This window comes from Papaver somniferum, chromosome 3, assembly GCF_003573695.1.
Source record: "Papaver somniferum cultivar HN1 chromosome 3, ASM357369v1, whole genome shotgun sequence".
In the NCBI taxonomy this organism is placed as follows: domain Eukaryota; kingdom Viridiplantae; phylum Streptophyta; class Magnoliopsida; order Ranunculales; family Papaveraceae; genus Papaver; species Papaver somniferum.
This window is the reverse complement of record NC_039360.1, coordinates 127,451,144-127,474,004: the sequence shown is the minus strand read 5'-3', so window position 1 is coordinate 127,474,004 and position 22,861 is coordinate 127,451,144. Positions and strand designations below refer to the sequence as shown.

The 22,861-nt window shown below is 36.4% G+C and overlaps 2 protein-coding genes across 3 annotated transcripts; one reads left to right on the top strand and one right to left on the bottom strand.

Moving 5' to 3' along the window:
• The first annotated feature begins 15,160 nt into the window (after nt 1–15,160).
• On the top strand, nt 15,161–15,865 carry LOC113359961 (EP1-like glycoprotein 2). The gene has a single exon (XM_026603517.1). It carries the CDS (start codon nt 15,161–15,163, stop codon nt 15,863–15,865), a length of 705 nt encoding a protein of 234 aa, XP_026459302.1.
• Nucleotides 15,866–16,164: 299 nt separating this feature from the next.
• Nucleotides 16,165–20,951, bottom strand: LOC113357325 (cyclin-H1-1-like). Of its 2 annotated transcripts, none has more exons than XM_026600697.1 (13): nt 20,686–20,951; nt 19,356–19,488; nt 19,108–19,158; nt 18,685–18,879; nt 18,508–18,581; nt 18,235–18,355; nt 18,088–18,156; nt 17,908–17,949; nt 17,471–17,548; nt 17,320–17,378; nt 17,117–17,201; nt 16,771–16,859; nt 16,165–16,655 (listed from the first exon to the last, which is right to left on the bottom strand). In XM_026600697.1, the coding sequence occupies exons 4-13, from the start codon at nt 18,862–18,864 to the stop codon at nt 16,568–16,570; spliced, it is 885 nt and encodes a 294-aa protein (XP_026456482.1). In that variant the 5' UTR covers nt 18,865–18,879; nt 19,108–19,158; nt 19,356–19,488; nt 20,686–20,951; the 3' UTR covers nt 16,165–16,567. The 2 variants fall into 2 exon arrangements, with proteins under 2 accessions (XP_026456482.1, XP_026456483.1); XM_026600698.1 differs by having other exon boundaries at nt 19,356–19,451.
• Between the last annotated feature and the right edge of the window lie 1,910 nt (nt 20,952–22,861).

Genomic DNA, 22,861 nt, shown 5'->3' with positions numbered 1-22,861 from the left:
ATTGAAGACCGAAGAAGACGTTGTTTCTACTAAGCACTATGAGTAGGGCTGTTCATGGTCGGTTTTGGTTCGGTTTCTAGCTAAACCAAAACAGAAACCAATACTATCGGTTTCTAAAAATCTAAACCAAACCAATCCATTAACCATTGGTTCGGTTTTCAAATGGTTTCAGCCGGTTTCGGTTTGTCCCAGTGGTTTTTGGTTAACCAATAATTATGTCAAACGACTCAAACAAAAAACAAATACACAAATTTACAGATAAAAAAATTGTAACTGCTGATAGTATTGGTTTACACAAATTTACAGACAAAAAAAAAATAAAAAATCAAGAATAGTTAAAGCATACTCTAAATCTAGAGATCAAAAGAAGATATATAATATATCTTAATTTAGTTATTGACAAACAAAAAAGAAGGAAGAAGGGAAGTAGAAAGTCGAGTAGCAGCAGTGGCTGCTGTAGTTAGGGGTGGAGAAGGGAGGCGACTAAGAGGAGTTGAAAGAGGGAGAGTATTATAATGAAATATTAGATTTAGGGTTTTTATTTATCCTCTAAATCAATGGGTAGAATCTAATACTTGTAAATCAAGATAAAAACTAAGTTTAAAAATTAATCGGTTTTCCAATGGCTTTTGGTTCGGTTTTAGTGGTCAAACCAAACCAAAACCAACACTATCGGTTTTCCACTTTCTACACCATAACCAATCCATTAGTAAATGGTTCGGTTTGGTTTCTTCCCAATTGGTCTGGTTCAGTCCGGTTCCATCGGAAAACCGAAACCATGTTCAACCCTAACTATGAGAGAGTCGAAGAAAGATACATTTGGTTGCTTTGTTAGTCCGCTTTCAATCTGGCACAAGATCTTTCTAACACTGGTTTAACTCATCACACGTAATTAGTCCAGTTGTGTAGCAGATGTGCCTCTCATCTTTATCTCTCTCCTAATCTTATCCAAATGTAAAGCAGCGGACACATCTTACAATGTTTATCTAGTTGTGTAGCGGATATCTCTTTATCTAGCAGTGTTGCAGATGTGTCTCCCCTTTTCTTTAGTCAGCTTTAGAGCTGGCACCTTTAATTTCTCTGGCATTCTAGTTACTTGGAGATAGGTTGAGAATTTGTATGTCCTGATAGCTCTTTGGATACTTGTGACCAATTAGAAGTCAGGGTTTTGTGGGTACACCTCTGGTAAACCCACCCGAGATTAACTCGGTTTAGAGCCGGCAAACAAGCCGAAACCCGCGGGTAAATCCGTGCCAAACTTGTGAAAATCCGTACCCGGCTCGGCTGGTTTCTAAACAAGCCAGGTTAGGGTTGGAGAAATGACGGCTTGTGTAAAAACGGGTAAACCCGTCCCGACCCGTCAACCCGCGGGTACAACCCGTATACCCGCAATTCTTATGCTTATGCCGCGTGTCCCTTAGTTGGTATACGTGTCTCTTAGGTATAAAAAAACCCTAAATAGTCTTATCTTCTTTGCTTTCTATTCTTTCTTCTTCCTCCGTCTGTAGCGGCAACATCAGAAGAACAGTTCAAGAGGTCAAAGAATCACGGTTGTTACTTGAATCCGAGTCATCCGACTAAAACCCAGTCAATATTTCATAGGAATCACGGGATTTAGGGGTAAATTTTAGGGTATTTTCAATTGAATCTTCATCAATCACACCTCACTGTGATTCGATTCCCCAGAAACAAAGATCGAGATGCATACAACAACAACAAGAAGATAGACGACTGGATTCACATAAATATCATCAGGTCAGCTACATCCTTAATTCTCTTATAAGAGATTATCAGTAATTATTAGTCATTAATTTGGGAATTTAGGTTTGACATTAGAATGCCCTAAAATGTTTGTTAATATGTCTCTTAGATAATCTTTCTGAAAATTTTCGAAAAACAAACTGAGGTTTTGGAATCTTTGCTTCTCAGCTATTTATAAGATTGATTATCTGATTAAAAGGAGAATGGGAAAGTGACTAAGTGTTTTTATGCATTTAGTTGATTAGTGTAGTGTCTACAAGTTTATAATTAAAACCTTACTTAAGGTAGAGAAATCACTTGCTTATTTGTCCACTGAAGCTTTCCCTTTAGGTTCTTATTAATCAACTAAATGCATTAGATTATGATTTTTTATATATAATTTTTGAATGATTATTTTTTTCTGTTGTGAGTGTCCTGATTTATGGTTTAATTTGTGGATTTTGGTTTAGGTACTCAAGATACATCCAGGAAGATTGGAGCATCTTCATCAACTTAAACGGAAGAGTTTTGAACGAGGTTATTGATGCCTTGTTATTTTGGTTTAGGTACTCAAGTTACAAGAATGCCTATGCCTTGTTATTTTCTTAGCCAACGTTGTTGCAGTGGATGTTCTATTATCTTGAGATTATTGATGTATGAGTATTTTTATTTCTATTGCGTTATGGCTCATTTTGGTGTGACACTGTGACTATTGAATCTGTTGATTGAAGTGAATCTAAATATCAAATGAGTTAGATGAATGTTAGGTTGCAGGGAAGGAGCTTTAGATGGCTTGAGTCTGGCCGGAAATAGACCAGAAATCAGAGGAAACTCTGTCAAATTTAGAGCTGGCAAACGGGCGGGCTAACCCGTGAACCCGCAAGGTTAACCCGTTACGGGCACGGGTTGAAGAAATGACCGCCCGTAAAAAAAATCGACCCGCAAGTTTTGATCCGTGTTAACCCGCACCCGTATAACCCGTAACGGATCAACCCTGACCCGCCCGTTTGCCAGCTCTAACTCGGTCACTAGGGCCACCTAGTGAGTTTGAATTCTCTTTTCTAGAACAAATTTGCTCGAGGACTAGCAAATAATAAGTTTGGGGGTATTTGATAGACACATTTTGTGTCTAATTTGATCTCAATATTATATATTGTTGGCACTCGATTTTGTACTAATTTTGATGTTTTATGTGTTTGTAGGCATTTTTCGGGAAATAAATATTTTTGGAAAATTCGGCTCAACCAGTTGATTTTGGCACCCAGAGAACACGTGTTATTCGGACTCCCAGTTTTGGATATGGGGCACTCAATTACTAAGGGGAACCTTGCTCACTATTTACACCCCACGGCTATTCGCACCCCATCTCTGGTTAGGGGGCAGCCTTTCTCCAACCTTTCAAATTCAGAAATTGGCGGGAAAAATTCATATCTTACTGGCAGATTGGATTCGAATTTTTGAAGAGTTTTAAGGGAGTTTTAATCGCCGCAATCGGTTGCAGTGGACCTGTTTGGTCTAAACAGGCTTGATATAGTTGATGGATTTGATCCAGTTGGGCTTAATAATCCGGGAGAAGAAAACAGGGGACGATATTTATTACCGAGCTTTGTAAGGATTTCTGGAGAGATTTCTTCGGAATTTCACGTTGGAATGGATTGGGGTACATATGTTTCAGTCAAACAGGGTTGGTAAGGGAGTCAGATTCGTATAAAAAGAAAGATACGTGAAAATCCCATGCAACAGAGGTTAGAGAAATACTCGGGATTCTGTCTGGCGAGTTTGTGGAGATTACTCCCTGCACGAGTTATATTCAATCTGGGAGATTCTTGCAACGAGTTGGAGTATGTATAGTGCATGCAAACACGTGAAGAAAAAATGGGAGGAAAATAACCCCGTATATGGCAGAAAAATAATCTCGAATTGGTGAGAGATATTTTGGAGTTATTACGCGTGATTTTATTGCTTCTGGGTGTATATATAGAGTCCTTTGAAGTCAGAAAAAGGGGGATGGAGTGACAGGGCGCGAACAGAGAGTTGAGGATGGAGAAAAATCAAGTTGCAGAGACGAACCAGTTCTGCTGGTGAAGAAGAACACGAAGAACATAAGACCATAGTTATCGTTCTCTGTAACAGTTTGGTTTGTAACAAATATAATTGTTACAAACTCGGTTTTTATTAATTTTCTCCTATTTTCATTATTGTGAACACCTTTTTGAACAATGAAAAATTCATTTGAGTGTGTTTCTACCATGCGGAGCTAGAACCCATCTCTGGGACGACGGAGGAAGACGAATTTCATACATGGGTAAAATTATTTAATTATTTTTAAGACTTTTGCATTGATTTTAATTGAAATATGATTTGAATTAATTGGTTGTCATTTAATTTGATGAGGTATGCTTAGCTTAAATGTTTTGATACATCATGCTTAGGATTTACAACCAATCTTTTGAGAATCTACCTTGGCAAAACCAGAGTCCATGTTAATTTTATCTATTGAGATTTATTTGTTGAGAATAAATAAATTGAACCCTATGTTATGAACTCGACGAAATCCTAGTCCTAGTAACTCTCTTCATCCCGTGACAAATATTTTGTAATATTTTCTTCTTTTTAGTAGTTTTTATATGTAAGCCTTGAATCAATCTCAATAAAGTCCGAGTGAACGACAACCTTTTTACCACTATCTAAAATTCGATCAGTTTCTCATATTTGATTTGGTGATGGTAATTTGGTACCAGACACTTTTTCTTCGATTTCAAGACAGCAAAACAGGGAAGATGTGCAGCCGTGATTGATCGCTGATGATCATATGATGGTGGTTAATTCAATTCGAGAGGATTTCAAATTGGATTGAATTAATGGGTTGCTGAGGATGTTTGAAGACGTGGGTTGTACGTGGAATTCAAAAGAGATTGACCGTGGTGTTGCTGCCATTAATGACAGTGAGGAAGTGGTGCTCGAGTTTGCGATTGATGATGATGCTTCTCGATTTTTTGGTGGAGATAAATAAATATAAGGGACTCGATGTTGTTGTTGTCGTGGGTGATAAGATTGAGATGCAGTTGTTCGTTGCTGCCATGATTGAAGATGAAAAAGAATAATGGGCTAGAGTTTGCAGCCAACAATAATGAGACAGAGAAGGTGGATATCGAGCTACTGTATGCTTTGATAAAACGTAAAGGAAACGTAATAGCATGAGTATGTATGCCTGTGTGAGTCAGTGTGTGTGTGCAAAGTATATTAGCATAGGATGTGAGAGTGTGTGTCGCACGTGAAAAATGTAAGAGCGAATTGTATTGAGAGTGATAGTTATATAACCTGAGTCTGCTCTGTAATTCAGAACTATCTTTTCTAATCAATCAATTGATAAACCGTAAGCAATGTAGGCATGAGATTTCTCAATATTACTATGGTATCAGACTCAGAAATCAATTTCTGAGGGTACCGATCCTAGCATGTTTCTTCATCAAAACCACCATTACTTCCATCTTCAACAATTATTACCACCATTAATCCATCATCTTTTGTTGCTGCTACTGTAAATCGAAATTCGAAGGCTAATTTGATTGAATCATCTCAGATCTGCGACTAATTTGACGGATCTATGTGTTTATATCTACAACAACAACATCAGTAGGTAATTTTATTCATCCACCTCCATTAATGGTGTTTTCTGGTAGGAATTAGGGTTTTGATTTGGTTTGATACCCCTGCTACGTCAACAAACAGGGTTAAGCATGTATTTTAGGTCTAAAACTCATTTTTAGGGTTTGAGCTCTTGGTTATTTCAATTTCATGGTTGGTGTTTGGATTGAAATCTCTTACCTCATCAACTAAAATTTGAGTCTCTGCTGGTAATCTTCAATTTCATCTATAGATTACTTTAGATTTGATCTCATGTGTTCAATTTCTAGATCACTATCTCAACAATAGACAATTCTTTCTTCAAAAGATTTTTCATCATAACTAGTTTGTGGCAACTAGTTTTTCATCAAGTCTTACTTGTGTTGATACCTGGCGCTTTTAAATCTGAGCATGCCTATCTCTGCCACACATTGTCTAGATTAGAGAGAAGCTTAATGTTGTTCCATTTGAAAGTGAGGAAAATCTCCTCTTAAATCACATATGTGTCTTGATGTGTGTATGGAATGAAGGTTTGCTGCACTATATGTGATTAATTAGCTCCTTATCAGTTCATCCCATTGGTACTGACTTTGGTACAATCCTCTTTTTATGAGTGAGTTGGCTTGCGCGTTTAATGATGCAACTGAAGATGATGTTATGGGATTGGAATTGGTGACTTATATTAAGTATATATTGAAGTTCTCTTTGTTGAGTTTGTGTACATCTAGTATGCAACCTGGTTTTCAGCTTGCATATGTGTTCAATGTGCAACCTGTTTTTCTTCTACTTTTCATGCTCTTCGAATAATTCAGTTGAAGTTTATCTTCAATGGTGCTTTTGAATTTTGTTTCATATGTGAGGTGAATAGTCCAAGGTGTTGTGGCCACATGGAAAATAATACAAAGTACTTTTGTGAGTCCTTCAATAAGATGCTTCAGGTCCTGATTATTGGTAATGGGTTGTCGTTCTTATACCTCAATGTGTTGGAGTTAGTAGAGTTGCTGCCCACCTTGCTTCCTGGTGGTTAATTGTGCAATAAGAACTCTTACTTCTGTGAGCTCTTATTGTTAATTGATTCAGCTATTGTGTGAATTGAATGAGACAAGGTCCAACTGGTGGGAAGATTGCTTGTGTTGCAGCTGTGACTGATTCTTCATATTTGACAACAGTGTGGGCTAATGGATGTTTAAATGCTCATAGGCTACAGTTTGAATTGGTCCAAAGTCTATCATTTACAACAATATTTTCAACTTATGGAGCCAATTTTTCAGCAACTTCAACAGACATGTTCAAATATGATAGGAACGTTATGTGTTAAATCTGTATGGGAGATATATGAAGTATGGGATTCTCTATTTATTTTTATTTTTTGGAGTGTGGTGCCTAATCTTGAGATGCAAATGTGAGTGCGTCAAGGTCCTCATCTACAGTTCCAGAGAGTAAATGTCAATCTCAGCTAGCCTGCAACTGTACCTCCTTATGTTATTTCATGATTACTAGCCTGCTGATTCTTTATGCTTATTACTGCAACAATTACTGGGGTTGTGTCTACTTCTTATACTTCTCATCTGCTGCAACATCTTATGCCATACTGTCATGAGAGTGCGGAGTATGGTGTGTCAGTTTTACAAGGTTATACTTCTTATGCCATACTGTCAGGTTTTACCTCTTACATTCCTGCTCCAAGTACTTCTACTGCAATACTTCTACAACATCAACTACTTTGTCTACATCTACAGCAGATGTTATTTGGTTGGCTGATCATAATGCTCCTGCAATCACTTGTTTAACCTACAACTATACCATTTCTTTTGCTACTGCCTGCATACTTCTGCATCAACATTACCTATTTGCTGCATCATTCAATTTGTCACCTGCTACACCAACAACTGTTGTAACTTCAGTCTTTTGATGCCTCTTCTTATGGTCTATACTAGTATGTATGTGTGTGAGTCAGTGTGTGTGTGCAATCTCAAGTTGGCTAAGCCCCCTTGATATTGGGGGAGGGTAATAACATGAGTATGTATGCCTGTGTGAGTCAGTGTGTGTGCGCAAAGTATATTAGCATAGGATGTGAGAGTGTGTGCCGCACGTGAGAAATGTAAGAGCGAATTGTGTTGAGAGTGATAGTTATATAACCTGAGTCTAACCTGTAATTCAGAACTATCTTTTCTAATCAATCAATTGATAAACCGTAAGCAATGTAGACATGAGATTTCTCAATGTTACTAAAACGGTGGAGATATGTTCTTGCTGCCTTTGACGACGAAGAATGAGTTGTGAAAGAAAATCAGTTTTCTCGACTTAGAAGTGATGACGAGATGGGTTATGTATGGTTGATGTTCGGTTGATTGTTAGGTGCAGTCTGTAGTGGCAGTGATGATGAAGTGGTGAAAACAGGGTATGCTGATGTTGATGATGTTTGATTAATTAAATCATGGTGGTGGTTGATGGAGTTACCGGAAAATTTTGGCAGTGCCAATGAAGTACGACCGAAGAATATGAGTATTGGGTTTATTTGGGGCATCGGAAAGTGGAAACCTATTAGGGTTTGAAAATTAGTGATTCCTCAAAATCATCTACTAATCTATGTTTTCAGTAACAGTGGGTTTCGAAGCTTCAATTGTTGTAGTTTTTTTTCAATAAATTTGAATCGGTATGTGAGAACGTTTTTTATAGTTTCGACAAGATGGATTTCAAAGTCTGGTGGGGGAGTAGAATAACAGTAGGAATTCATTTTTGATTTTACGGTAATTACGTAAAATCATATTTTATTTAAAATGATAATTAGGAAAAGTAAATAAATATTAGTCAACTCGTTTAACTTGATAGTCAACGGCTAGTCCAGGTACCAAGCGTTAATATTTCAAATGTTGGGTACCAAAACTAGGTGCTGGACATTTGCTGGGTACTAAACGTTAAATATCCCTTATCTTCTTCTTTTCAGTTTGATTTCTCCATATAATGTGATTTTGAGATTGGTGTTTGTGTGACATAACAAAACCATCAACGGTCAATGATGTTGTTTTTTTTTTCTTTCTACACATCATGGTGTATTTTTCGGTGATGGATTTTATTTTTCTTCGCAACAAATATGGTTATTCTTGGAAAAATATTAGTGCAGTTAAAATCCATTGGTATTCCTAAAAAAGACATACATGATCTATATTAATGGAGCCAAGTGATCAAATTTTTACGAATAAGTTTGATTTTTCTTTTATATCTAATCTATTTTTCGTAGAGAAAGAAAAAAAAACCACTGAAAGGTGGTTTACAGTTTCTATTGTCCTAATGAAACTGTAATCACCAAAAACGGGTGTTATAAGTTATTGTGATTTGATTGCCTTTACTGTAATTAATCATGTGCATGGTTCATTAACCTATGACCAATTAAGTGTGGTATTTTTGTCTATTAGGTGAAGATCATGTGAATTTTGTATATGGTTTGTATTTATTTATAACAAATCATTCGTCAACAAAAATGGATTTCTCATATGCAATGACACGATTTATTTTTCAGTCTTTGGTATGATTTTGGTATATCGATAAACCAATTGATATTAATTTTCTCTCCTTCGTCAATTCTATGCGATGAGATGAGATGCAAATAAATTGGCGGTTCTATTCCGTGCAAGGAACCTTTTATAACAACCATTAATTGGTTTCTATTCTCTACAAGAAACAATCAATCACAAAGTGGATTTTTTTCTAAAAAGAATAATGGTAACGCATTCTTTGTCCTTAAGAATAAATTTTTCCTATCGATCTTAAAATTAGATATCGTTATTATGGTATAAGCTTTTGGATGCAAATACCATACACGAGCAATTGCTGCATTCTTGAGGGATATTGAGCAATTGCTGCAAATACCATATTTATATTTATTCCACTTGTAGTTGGAATATCCCAGGACACTAAAGGTCAATAGGTGCACACCTATTGTTAGCCTATCACTAATCCTTATGTGATATAATTGATTTCTCGGAGATTTGTTTGCATATTTTATATGCTTATGGATGTAACCAATGAAATTCATGGTTGGTGTTACATTTGTTTGTCAAGTAGACTATAATTTTATTTTATTTAGGGGAATTAAGTTTTATGACTCTTCAAGTCAGTATCTACTGTCCAACCTGGTATTGCTAAAATCCAGAAATTATTATGAGTATATGTCCTCGAATTAATAGGATTAATACTTTACGAAACTTTTTTCATATATGAGACGAAAATATTTCCGCCGTAATCATGGAGAGACTATACACTACCAAATGTTGGTGTTCAGTAACTCAAAAGTTATATCAATTTCTCTCTCAACATGATCAAATCGGAAAAGGCTATCATTATACAGGCTTGAAAATATCTCATTTAGCTTTTCCAAAAGCTTATGTTGTTTGAAAGGGAAAATCCAATCACATCTAGGAAGCTTGTAACGGTTTAGAAAAAACTACAGATAGTACTCATAAAGAGGTTATAAAAACACGATTATTTCCTCATTTGAACATGAGGATATTACAATGCCCGTGGACATTGGTACCAATAATCCATTAAATTCTTCAAAGTATGCATACACTAGAAAATTAGGCGGGATCGTAGTAAACTAATGATTGTCGAATATTCATTTACAATAGCTACTGAAATAACAAATACCAGTGGTTATTAAACCCCCTCTGCAAAGAAATATCGACATATGTGATTGGTTGGCATACAATCCAAATTAGATTGGTTAATCTCTCGATTGACGAATTTTTGGATGCAATATTTAACCCCTTAAAATTGCCAAACCTATTAATTACAGGTTCGTGTAGTCATAATACGTTCTACGAGAAATATGATAGCTCTAAAACGATTTAAGGATTTTATGCTCGGACCCCTGGACTGGTCATTAATTGTTCACCTTATATGATGCATTTAGAGTGGTAGTCCTTGAAAGACTCGTGTGTGGTTGGATAACATATTCGAATTTGTAATCCTTGAAGAATCCAAGTTATATTTAGGCGGCCACTTGACCCGGTTATGTTAAGTTTCATATTTTCTTATTATTTTTTTTTATTGCTAAAAGATCAAAACCCGGATTAGTTGATGATATTAACTTTACAGGTCTCTTGAGGAGTCCTTAAAAACATATAAATTCACGCTTTAGCAACATAAATATTACTCCCTCCATCCCACAATAGGTGACCTAGGTCAAGTTTGCATAACTCTTAAGGCAAGGTTGAAAGAGGAGTATTTTTAAGTATTTGTTACAATCATCCCTTATGGATAAATAATTAGTAAAATTTAGAAATGATTTATCTCTCAAACTATAATACGAATATTCGTAACTTTATACCACTGAAAAGCATTTTAAAACGCCTACACTAACAAATATAAACGTGATACATATTCCTTATACTAAAAATAATCGATTAAAAGGATAGTTTTAGAAATATCTCCTTGGTTAATGATATATAAGCCACATATTAGTGCGGCAAAATTTAAAAATAAATAGGTCATCTATTGTTGGATGAAGGGAGTATTTTTCTTAAATATGCAGTTTCAGAATTATGCTTGCATAAAACTTGTATATTAAATATACTATAGTGCATACATTCTGTTTATTGATGCTTGTGTTCTGTAATACTCATATATTTGAGTTAGCATCCATAAATACGTCAAAAGTTGTACTTGTTTCCCTTCGTTTCATGTTTTGTCCCATGTGGTTTTTCTGATAAGATTTTAACGAGGCAACATCTCGCTAATTTTCAATTTCAAAATTTTGATCTATAATGGTCTTTTTTTTCCTTTGCCCAAATTTCGTCTCATTGGGTTTTCTTGGCAAGATTTTAAACATATGGTGATCATCCAAGGGGAGTTGTATCAGTTTCGTTTATTTGATGGATTCTCACCATTAACTAGGCCATTTTGTTGGACCAAATCTACATAACCATCTCAAAGGAATTTGGATGATCTTCCGAACCATAAGGCACGACTACAAATACAGTTTTGTTTTATGGTTATGTATCTACATATATATTGGCTCTTTTGTTGAAGAAACTAAATTAACTACTTATGTAAATCATCTCTGAGAAACTAGCAATCCAAGGTACAAGTCCTCAGTGTGTTTAAAGAAACGTGAATATTATAGAACACTGCTAATAGAAGACTAAAACCAAAGATGACTTCATTAGCTAGCAATTTTCATCATGAAAGCACAACAATCTTCTGCATTCAAGAAATCCATTCATTGAATTTGGGAAGTCTCGACTGAAGTACTTATCAAGGGGACGTCTCATCAAAGGTGATTTTAATGGATTATCGCATTATACTCTTTTTCCTTCGTCAAGACTTTCTCCCACTGAATTTTTTTTGTCAGGATCGTGATCGTGCAAAGGCTCATTCTCCAATTCAACAAGAAAGTTGAAACTTCAATCTTTAAGAGGAGAAGAGGGGCGCCATTGATTTTTTTCCAACAACATCATTAAAATACACTTATTTACTACCAGCACCACCATTACCTTTACAGTCTCAATCCTGAAAGGACCCTTCTAGGAAGCAGAATCGTAGAGAGAACTTTCTTGGAGACCGCATCAAGGACATGCTCGACATGCAGGGACTCATTGATAGGGGTCACTTCTCCAGATCCCTCTTGATCAGACCTGTCTTTTAAATCATCCTCACTCTCATCCCTATCGAGATATGAGTATGGGTATTTACGTCTTTGGGAAATTCCTTGGTGACAACAGTCTAGTAGTGGTAGATCTCATAAGGGAGATCTTCGTCTTCTAGGAAGTCTGGTGAGAAAAAGAGTGGAGAGCTTAGTCAAGCAGAAGAGATCGCCCAAGAACAAATAAGGGGCACAGAAAACTGACATTGTTCCCAATATGCAACCATTTTCCTCTTAGGGGCAACATAACGTAATTTGAAGCTCGTTGCGCCTCTGTGGGAACCACATAAGAACTTCATCAGTACAATAACTCCCAGGGAGACGGGTCACGTGGAAAATTACAACTTACCATATTCACATCCGAACAGGTTCAGCTTCTAAGGAATGTATTCGCCATATCGCTCAAGGGAAGCACTTCGAGGAACCAACGAGTCGTTAGCTCCAGCAGTGAGCCCAGGGGTCAATAACGACAAACGGAGTACGAGTCTAGACATAGTTATGATCATCACGTAGAGAATCAGAGTCGGGAAGTTAAACATCTTTAATAAAAGAAACACAAGTGATCCCTCTAGATGACGCACTCCAACCACAACCACTGATTTACGTGCTTTTCCGCTCCATATTTGTCAAACGTATGTGTTTTATCTAAGAGTACACCAACTGGATCCACCAGTTACTTTTTCTTAGTGGTTACAATTGCTTAGGTTGATGCATGTTGGTAAATTAATTTTTCGCGGAAACAACTTGCAATTCTGAGTCCAAATTTGTTCACGGTCCTCTAGAAAGTGTATATTTAACATATTTTTCTGATTGGTTGATTATTTAACTGATAACCCCTATTATCCTATATGTTTAGAATCTCAATTCTCGTTACATAATTTCATAAATTAAAATAATGATAGAGATTGAAATGTTATGTGTACATTCGTTAACTGAGAAGAAAGATCCAAATTTCTATTAAGGAGTGTGCACAAATTTGCACCTTGCTATTCATATTCATCCTCCCTATTTACGTGGAAGAAAGATCCAAATTTCGATTTTGCACAATGTCTGAGAAGTTGACTTCTATTATTTTATATTTATTTTGATCCATAGTTGATTTATTACCATTAACTTATTATCATGGAAAAAATTTCCTTCAATAAAAAAATGAATTGGAATAGTTGAAGGAGAATCCACCTTTTATTTGGGGCATCGAATTTGCTGTACCTGAGCTGAACTAGATGTCCTATAGTGTTGGGTGGACAGGACAAGGAATGGCAAAATGATCCAGCAGCGTTATGTGCTATCACAACACACTCAAATGCAACCTTCAGGAAAAAGAAAAAAAAACACACTCGAATGCACAACAAACCACACATTTTTATGCCATCAGATTGTTGTTACGTGGTCGAGTGCATGAGCAGGACTCTTACATAAATTAGGAGCCACTGCAAATCACTTCCAAGCTGGTAAACTAAGTATGTAATACTGTATAGATCCTATGGTTAATGAATTTGCACATGCAATCTTTAAGTACGTTAAAGGTCGTCGGGGGAGTACTTCTGACCTAAAGTTGACAAAAACTTACCTTGATCTCATCCTAAAATCTCGAGCCCCGTCTATAAGATATAGAAACTGTTTGTCCGTACACACTCACGCACCAACTTTTAAGTCTCATGGCTGGCTCCTCCAATTACTTCACATCACTCCTAGTAGTCATTATCACCCTCTGGTCGAGTGAGTGTCGTAGTTCATTGTTCTTTGCTAGATAATACCCTGCTTCTTCCCAGAGTTCCCAAAAACAAAACTTTCCGCTTCACATACAATGGCGATTATGGCGGAGACTTGGCGGAACTAGAAAATGAATATGGGGTGGCTTGAAAACTCATTGGCTAATATTTGGGCTGGCTTAGGCCTATATTTTACACTTGAATTTTTAACGAAACCTATTTTGAGACATACTCATCCATTATATTATCTAGGGTGGGTTTATAAGGGGTGTCTAAAGGTAGTGTAATTACCTATATTTCCATAAATAATTTCAATTTGTCATAGTTCCCTTATCCTCAAAAACCTAAAATTAAAAATCAAAATAAACTTTAAACTTAAACATCTAGGACTCCAATTCAATAAAGAAATTAATCAAACAAAGGAAACACGAATCGAAGTGAGCGATGTTGGAATGCGAAATCCAAATCTCAATTGCTCTTAGATGTATTTTAGAATGTATGCGTAACAAACCCATCTTGTTTTTGATTGATTTTATTTTGTTTGATCGATAAAATATGATTTCAAAGATGAAATTAGGGTTTTCAGAAGATCAGTTCGGCTGATCTTGCAGTATCAATTTTGAGCCGAACTTAGTGTATAATTTAGAGAAACACTATGTTCGGCTAATGCGACTTTACAATATTTTCAGTCGAACCTCAATTTTCCAGCCGAACCTTAATTTTCCAGCCGAACCTCTTCCGGCCGAACCTCAATTTTTCAAGTCGAACCTAGTGGATGATTCAGTTTCTGAGTGAAGTTCGGCTGATAACTTTTGAGCCGAACTGTTCATTTGGTCAGCAGATCTGGGTTTTAAAAATTCAATTTTTTGGCAGATTCAACTTATAAAAGGAAATTAAACCTCGATAGAAGTTTACCTCTGATTTGAATCACACATTTTTGTCACTTCTAATCACTAAAATCTCAAAAGTCAAAACCCAAGCTTTTTTTCTTCACTTCTTCTTCTTCCTCTCAAAAATCCCAACCCTCTCACATAAATTTGATTTTTCTACTAATTCACCACTAATAATTTAATGTTTAATCAATCCTTAAAATTCATAATTAATCAATTCTAATCATAATCATTTACACTAATTATATAAGGGTAGTTATGCCATTATCAAAAATAATGGGTGAGGGGTGATGTTGTTTTTTATTTAGTGACCCTATTTTGGCATTATCTAGTATGCCTCAAAATAGGCTTCTTTTTAACCAAACTCAAAAAAACTCTTGTAAAATATAAGTTTTTCTGGCCAGCCCAAAGTATACATAGTTCAGCCCTTGGGCGGAGTGATACAAACAGGTGAAAACAAAGTCAATAACCGTTTTTTCGAACTGCTTTTCCATAGCGCCGGTCCCGATGCATATGTTCTTGGCATAGCTCTCTATCCATATGATGATATGGAAAAGCTTTGGGTTTGGGAGGCTAATGGAAGAAAACCAGTTCGCAAAAACTCTACTCTCACTTTCGGTAGTAACGGTAACTTAGTCCTCAGGGATGTCGATGGTCGTACAGTTTGGCAAACTAAGACGGCCTACAAAGGTGTTACTGGTATTTCCATGGAAGCAAATGGGAATTTAGTACTGCACGATGATAAGGGGAAATTTGTTTGGCAGAGTTTTCTTCAACCAGGTGATTCCCTTTTAAGGGGTCAATCAGTTTTTGCTGACCTAAAGGGAACCAAAAAACTTGTTAGTGCTAATGGTATTTACAGTGCTGTTGTCAAACAAAACGGATTCAGTTTGTATCGATACGATACCGGTAACTACACTCGGTATGGTGGTTGGGAAGCAAGTGGTCTTACGAATCTGACATTCGATGCATTCGTTCCTTCCTCACCTTGGGGTCCTCCTGATAGTACTACTATCTTTCTAGTGCCAGGATTCGCAAAGCAGGAACCTGCAAAGACTACTGCCAAACTTGATTTCCATATCGCCCCAGCTCCTGAGCCGGAAGCTCCTTCAAGGCTTACACCTTCAGAAAAGTTTATACTTGCTAAACGCGATTATTATATCTCTAATTCAGTTCTCAAGTTAGAATCAGATGGAGATCTAGTACTCTATGATCTTTATTTACTAACTGATAACGTATTAACGTCATATTAGCTACAGATTATTCATATCTTGATAAGAAATATAAGAAATATTTCAATGATAAGAAATATCAATGATAACGCTCATCATGCACTAGCTTTTGGGCATTTTCAGTTTAGTACGTTGTTTACGTAAACGACTAAATAAAATCATCGAGAAAGCTCTAGTCGGCTGTTGCCATCAAGTCCGGTTTCAACCTTTTGAATTGTTTACCAAAAAAAAGAAGAAAAAAAACCTTTTAAATTAATCTCTTGGAATGAATAAAGACTTTTTTTTAGAGTCTGGATTGTAATTGTCATTTTGGTGATGGATTATCAAAAATTCCTTGGCAGTTCTATTGTCTTGATCTATGCAGAAATAAAGGTATTCCTAAATACTCCTCACCCAACCCCATCCAAGAATTCCAGTTACAACAACATTGGAGTTGGTTTTTGGTATGTCAGTGTGAATCAGTAGATTATTCTCTCTTTTTCTCTTGACAAAAAAAAAAAAACAAAAAAAAAACGACTTGGTCTAAGGAAAATTGGAACAAATTGTACTCGTCAGGTTGAGGTATACCCAAAATAATTGAGGGCTATTGATGTTAATCCAACCAAGATAGTGTGATAAGGGGTGCCTAAAAAATGTAGAGCTAGTTCATTATGCCTCTTGCTAAAAAGTGTCATGTCAGTGGACATTCCCATGCGCTGTACAAAAGATAAACATGAGTTTCTTTCATGAAGTCGCACTAGCGGGAACTCCATAAGCTGTACTTGAAGTTTTCCGCGACTTGTGCTTGGATTTCTTCTCCCGTTTCTTACTGCTGCAAGCAAACAACAACCAGACATGATCAGAAACAAAATTTAAAAGGCCAGTATAACAGAACATCAGAGAGCATGAAGGGTAATGGAAGTAAGAAAATTGTTCAGAAAACGTACTCTTCCTGTGAGCTTGGATCCAAACAGGATTTGAGTTTCCGGTCAGTATGCCTCATATCCTTCGCCGTAGGTATCTTAAGTTTCATCACCTGATAAACAAATGAGAAAACCCAGAACAACAAGATAGTTAGTACCTAAAATCAGCAACTAAAGTGTAGTCTAAACATCCCTAGAAATCTTAGGATGCTTAAAAGATCTGCGGATGAGCTAGGGATGGACCCTACTCCAAGCAATGAATAATATGGTTGTTTCAAGATGAATGTATAGATTATTATTTTCATGGTTATAGCAAATGGTCAAGACAAAATGGGCCACCATAAATACGAGAGTGTAATGTAAAATATACCAAATAATCTATAGCATTCAGACACTCTATCAACTCTGAGATGATATGATTGGAATGCTGAAGAGAATACACGTGTTCCAAGTACCTGCAAAGATTTATACAACCGTGGTTGACTAAAAACATAAATTTAAAAACGATAGGAACATTCTACTGAAAGACAACACAGACTAATTCGAAGGTTAATTTACAGAACAATTCAGAACCTTGGGAAATCGACTACTGTATGCACATCATTTGCCTTGCGCAAGGCAGCTAATGCTAACTGCATATAAACAACAAAAAGTGGACAGAGCCTTAAGCATCAACTTTTTTACAATAACCAGCACACTGAACAAACGATCTGAATAAGAATACCTGCCCGGGAGGAAAAAGGAGGGGCGCATCCGTAAGCATGGCTTTATCTACTTCCAACTTGGCTCTTTCTTGTAAATCCTACCAAAATACCAACAATAGCCAAGTAAAATTGCATAGAAAGGGCAAATTGGACCCAGATTGAGCAGTTATGAAAATCTAGAGCATGATCCTATTTCACCATTTCTTTTTCTTGTCTCAGTAGAACACTGTTTTCTGTTTTAATTGAAAGATATTAGCATAACATTGACATGTAATGCTAAAGAATAACAAAAATATACAAGGAAGGCCACTATGCATGACTTGTTCCTTTGAATAATACCAATGAAACAATATCTGTTACAATTAGATGATAATATACTGCTCTTTAGATAAATCACCTTAATGTAGATCACAAACCCGAAAAGAAACAAAGTATACAGAAGAAAAACACCAGTTACCTTCAATCTTTGTAGCGTATCATCCTTTGCTCGGCAGAAATCCTATATAACCAACAATATGTTAACCGATGTACATATGATAGATGAAAGGGAAGTTGTCCTGCTTAAGGAGAATCAATAGTTTGTTGTGCACATACAGAAATATAGTGGTTCAAAAAACAATGAAAGTGCTCAATTCACCTCCATATCATCAATAAAACCTTCAATGGAACGATATGGTGCATACACAATAAGATCGAATCCTAGACTCTGCAAAAGACATGGAAACACTTAAGAAACTGATATCCTCGTAAATTAACAAAATAGATACCTTATATGTGTCCATGCCTGAAGAACTATCATCTCATTATTGAGAATCACTTGATGATCCTGTTGAATCCCTTTGCCAACCTCTTCTGCTGAGACATGGTTTTCCTCTACTTTACATGACGTATATACACAAGTTAACCTGTACATAGGGAAGAGTTAGCTGAACTAAATGACTAAAAGATCACAAATATGGAGGCCATCCTGGGTAAGGGAAGACCGAAGAAATGTGAAAAATTAAAACATGCTGAGTGATAGCCTATGGTGCAACTTATCCCTTACGAAACATCTTACATTATGTGCTTTGGGTGATGCTCCATAACAGACCATTGAAGATAAAACCTTTTGAAGTATGTGATGGCTGTTGCCTGCAAACATTAGATAATTCACATTTTCAATAAAAGAAGATGGTTGTGCGGCTTGTGCCTGACATACACGTACTTGTATAATTTTTGGACTGAAATCACAGACCTGAATTTTATGTGGGAATCCAAACGCTCCACAAACTTCCTGGATTTTATGCTCATAGAACACCCGCATAAGTTGCTCTTCTTCAGTACTTAGTGGCTTAGGAAAAGAGTGTTTTTCAGCTTGTGTTATGTCAAATTGGGGTTCGGGGTAAGACAACGACCCATCAATGTCCACTTCCATACGTGTGGACCCATACTTGAAGACAAAAAAAAATACACAATTTAGATCAACCAGGATTAGGTTATTTCCTTCTTATACCAAGTACAATCACCATATTGACCTTTCTAAGAAAATATCAATAATACCCGCCCACTTAGAGACTGGACACTGAAAATTTGCAGTTATGGACAAACAGACTTTACAAATGAACACTGAATTAGAGCAAAAGTTTCAAATGGAATCAGAAGATGTGAATCTTTTTACCTGATGTAGTGTTCTCACAGCTCTTTGATTACTGACTTGGTATTTTTCCACCTACGCATAAAGAAAGTGGACAATTGAAATCATTGTAATAGTTAGTCTAAATTTGCAGTACCATAATTGCATAAAACTTGAAATAAGAAAACATGATGAGAGAGAGAGAGAGAGAGAGAGAGAGAGAGAGAGAGAGAGAGAGAGAGAGAGAGAGAGAAGTGACTGAAGAGAAGTCCCGATATGTAATAGAGTTTTACCAGATCATTCGGGGTGAAAATTCACTTAGATCGATGAGTCGAGGTCTGAAAATCTGACATTGCTCTTGCTGTAAACTGGGATTTTCACAGCTTGTCCTTCCAGAGAAAGAGAAAGGGAGAGTGAATGTGGTAACTGGAAAGAGCATAAATTTGATCCAAATGTGTTACAAGAGGGAAATGTAGAAAATGTGATATTTTTAGTGAATAATCTATTTACAAATGACGACAAGGAAACTTATACATAATGCCAACAGATTTAAGACTTTTGCTACAAAGTTGAACTTTTCCAGAAATTAGGAAGGACACTAACTGTAACTTTCTTATGTATATGTCGTAAACGGAGACCCTATGCAGCCCTGGAAAAGTTCTGGGGATTCGTGGAGATTGATCAAATGATTTGTTAAAAATGTCCTTAATCTATATAAACCCATCCATAAACAAAAAAAATGAAATCGGACTATCAAATTCTTAACTTCGATCGTGGGACCATTTGAGTACACCTGTTAGATTTTGAATTTAGTACCAAAAAAACAACAACAAATGGATGACAATATGATCAAGCGATCGTATTGCTTCAAATCATCAGACAAATTGTCTATTTCGTTCTCTACTGGTCTTTGATCATTTAACACGATCTTGTCTTATCTTTGCAAACCCAGTTGTTAATGGTGTTATTCTTCAAAAAAATAAAATTTGTTACTGCCGTTAATTTTAACTAGACAAATCACTCTATCATTGACAATCCAATGCCTCCTTTGAGAATCTTGAATTGGCACTGAACCAATCAAAAAACAACAAATCGGAAGTGCAAACAAACAGAAAACCCGTAGTCTTGAATTGGTACTGAACTACTAATCCAAACCATCTACTAGCAACAAATAGTTTAAAAAGAGTACAACAAAGTATGCACGTATAACTACTAATCAAAAAGCATAAACCCTTTTCGATTCAGTTAATTTATCAAATTTTGCATAACAAACACAAAGTTTAGATCCCAACAAGTTTTGGGTCGAAGATTATAAAGAGATTTACCCATGTGTTCAAGGAGGAAAATAATCTTCATTGTCATTCGAGTAAAATCACCCAAATTATAAAACTTAAATTAGACCCACAATTTCTCTGTACATCGGATGAATCAGGTAGACGCAATTGGACGTTCAGATTACTTAGATTTTTAACACTAAACGCTATTTATTACTTCCAATACAAATTTCAATCGAAGTATCAAACAATCAGATTCAAAACAAAGAACATAAATCCCAACAATAAAATTCAAATAAAGAACATAAACCCTAAACAATCATCTTTGATTGAATCATGTGATGAATACCTCAAGGTGATTTGACGGTGGTACCGATGCTTGGGTAGATATTTACTTCTACGGCAAAATTAGGGCTCTCTGTTGTTGTAATGGAAGAGGCTCATCATGAAGCTGCTGGTGGTGGTGGTAAAGAACAAATCTACAGAAGAAACGATGGGAAATCATGGACATGCAAGAATGTTAGTGGTGACAGTACGATTAGGACCGCGTGCGGTGCGGTGGCCGACGAAGAAAAACGACGCGACTAATATAAGGTCTCTTAATTTTCTTGTCACCGAGACACACTTTCAGTCCTATATCCGGGCCTGGTCTAGATGACCGCTTGCCCTGTCGGGGTCAATCGCTACTATCACCAAAAATCTTGTGTCCATCAGTAGCCCCTCCACAACACGGACATACACGAATATGGTAAGGGTGCGTGGACTTTCATAATTAAGGATAATCTTACACAGGTGACACCTTAAAAATATTTTGCTCTGGTAAGTACAAAAGTACACTTCACACAGGACTCCTAAACAGGGAGAAAGTTCGATTTTTTTTTTCTCTGCGAACAAAGACATATTATTAACTCAGAAAATTCAAATTATCCAACAGTAGTTGTTCCTCTATAACATTAGGAGGACTACTTAACCAAATATTCGAAATGCTAAATTTCATGTTGAACTTTGCAAATTCATCTGATACTTTATTACATTTTCTAGGAATGAAAGTGCATTTCCAGTTTTGAATAGACTGGAAAATGTTTAAGGCTTCTAACAGAATTGCTTCGTTTTCCCAAGCAATGACTGGAGAGGCTTTATTGATATAATCCGCAATGTTCTTTAAATTTGTTTCCAGCATTGCACGTGTAATATTCTTCTCCTTACTCCATCTCACAGCTTCAAGAAAGACCAAGCATTCTGCCTGCTCAACATGCCTTATTCCTGCATAGCAATGTGATGCGCTGTCACACCATTTTCCTGCAAAATCCCGCAAAATCAAAGCAATACTTGTTAGGCCAGTGTTAGGATCAAAAGAGACGTCACAATTAATGGTTAGGAACGGATGCATGGGAGGTTTCCAGTAGGACATGCTTTGTGAGCTTCCTCGTACTACTGCGTTCATTCTTGTATTTTTATAAAGGTCATCAATATAGCTAGCAAAACTCATGGCTTGTCTACCAATGGCTCTAGGGTCGGGCTTTTTATTTTGAAAAACCAGTTCACATCTAGCATTCCAAATGCTCCATAGCACCACCATAGCAAGATTTACCGAACTGTCTTCTGATAGATTCTGCTTGTCTTGTAGCAACCAACTCTGAAAGATCTCTATAATAGTGTTATGAGATCCATTAAGAAATATACTCCCACCTGGAATATTCATCCAAACAGCTCTTGAGAATGGGCATAAAAACAGAATATGCATAGTGCTTTCAGTGTAATGATTGCACATATGACATTGCTGGTTTATGTATCTACAGGCCCTGGATAATCATTCTCTTGAGGTTAGAATATCAGAGAGACATTTCCAGAAGAAATTCTTGACTCTTGGCCAAGCATTCACCTCCCAGAATTCCTTCCATTTTACAGAAGATCCTTGTATTTTTGTAGAGACTTGTATATTTTCTAGGATGATCTCATGAAGTTTATTGTAAGCAGACTTGAGAGTAAAACCACCATGTTTAGTCAGTTTCCATATGTGCTTGGCTTCAGTTGTTGGTGAAATTCTCATCTAAGTAATTCTCTCAACTATATGCCGATCAAAGAGATGTTGAAGTACTGTTACATTCCACTCCCTTCCATTTGTGTGTATTAATTCCTTAACCCACACAAATTCTTCACTGTCAGTAACATCTTGTCTTGGGATTGGTGGGCAGTCCATTCCAATAATCAAACATCTAACCAAATTTTTATTTTGTTACCTTTACCAACTCTCCAACTGTTGTTATCCTTCAAAAAATCCACATTGTTTTGAAGACCGCTCCAAGACCAAGAGCAGTTGTTATTTTTGGTAGCCAAAAGCATACTTGTTGCGGGAAAGTATTTTGCAGCAATACCTTTAGCCCATTGCTCATTGGTTTGAGTACATAATCTCCATGCAACTCTGACTAGAAGAGCATGGTTGAGAATTCTCAAGTTTCTGAAACCTTGACCACCAACATTCTTATGCCTTTCCATGTTCTTCCAAGAAGTAATATAGGTACCTC

Coding starts and splice junctions, on each gene's coding strand:
- LOC113359961 (XM_026603517.1), top strand. CDS start 15,161: ATGGAAAAGCTTTGGGTTTGGGAGGCTAATGGAAGAAAACCAGTTCGC.
- LOC113357325 (XM_026600697.1), bottom strand. CDS start 18,864: ATGGAAGTGGACATTGATGGGTCGTTGTCTTACCCCGAACCCCAATTT. Junction 18,157..18,234: donor ATGAGATGATAGTTCTTCAG/GCATGGACACAT, acceptor TGTCTTTTGCAG/AGTCTAGGATTCGATCTTAT. Junction 16,656..16,770: donor GATCCAAGCTCACAGGAAGA/GTACGTTTTCTG, acceptor GTTTGCTTGCAG/CAGTAAGAAACGGGAGAAGA.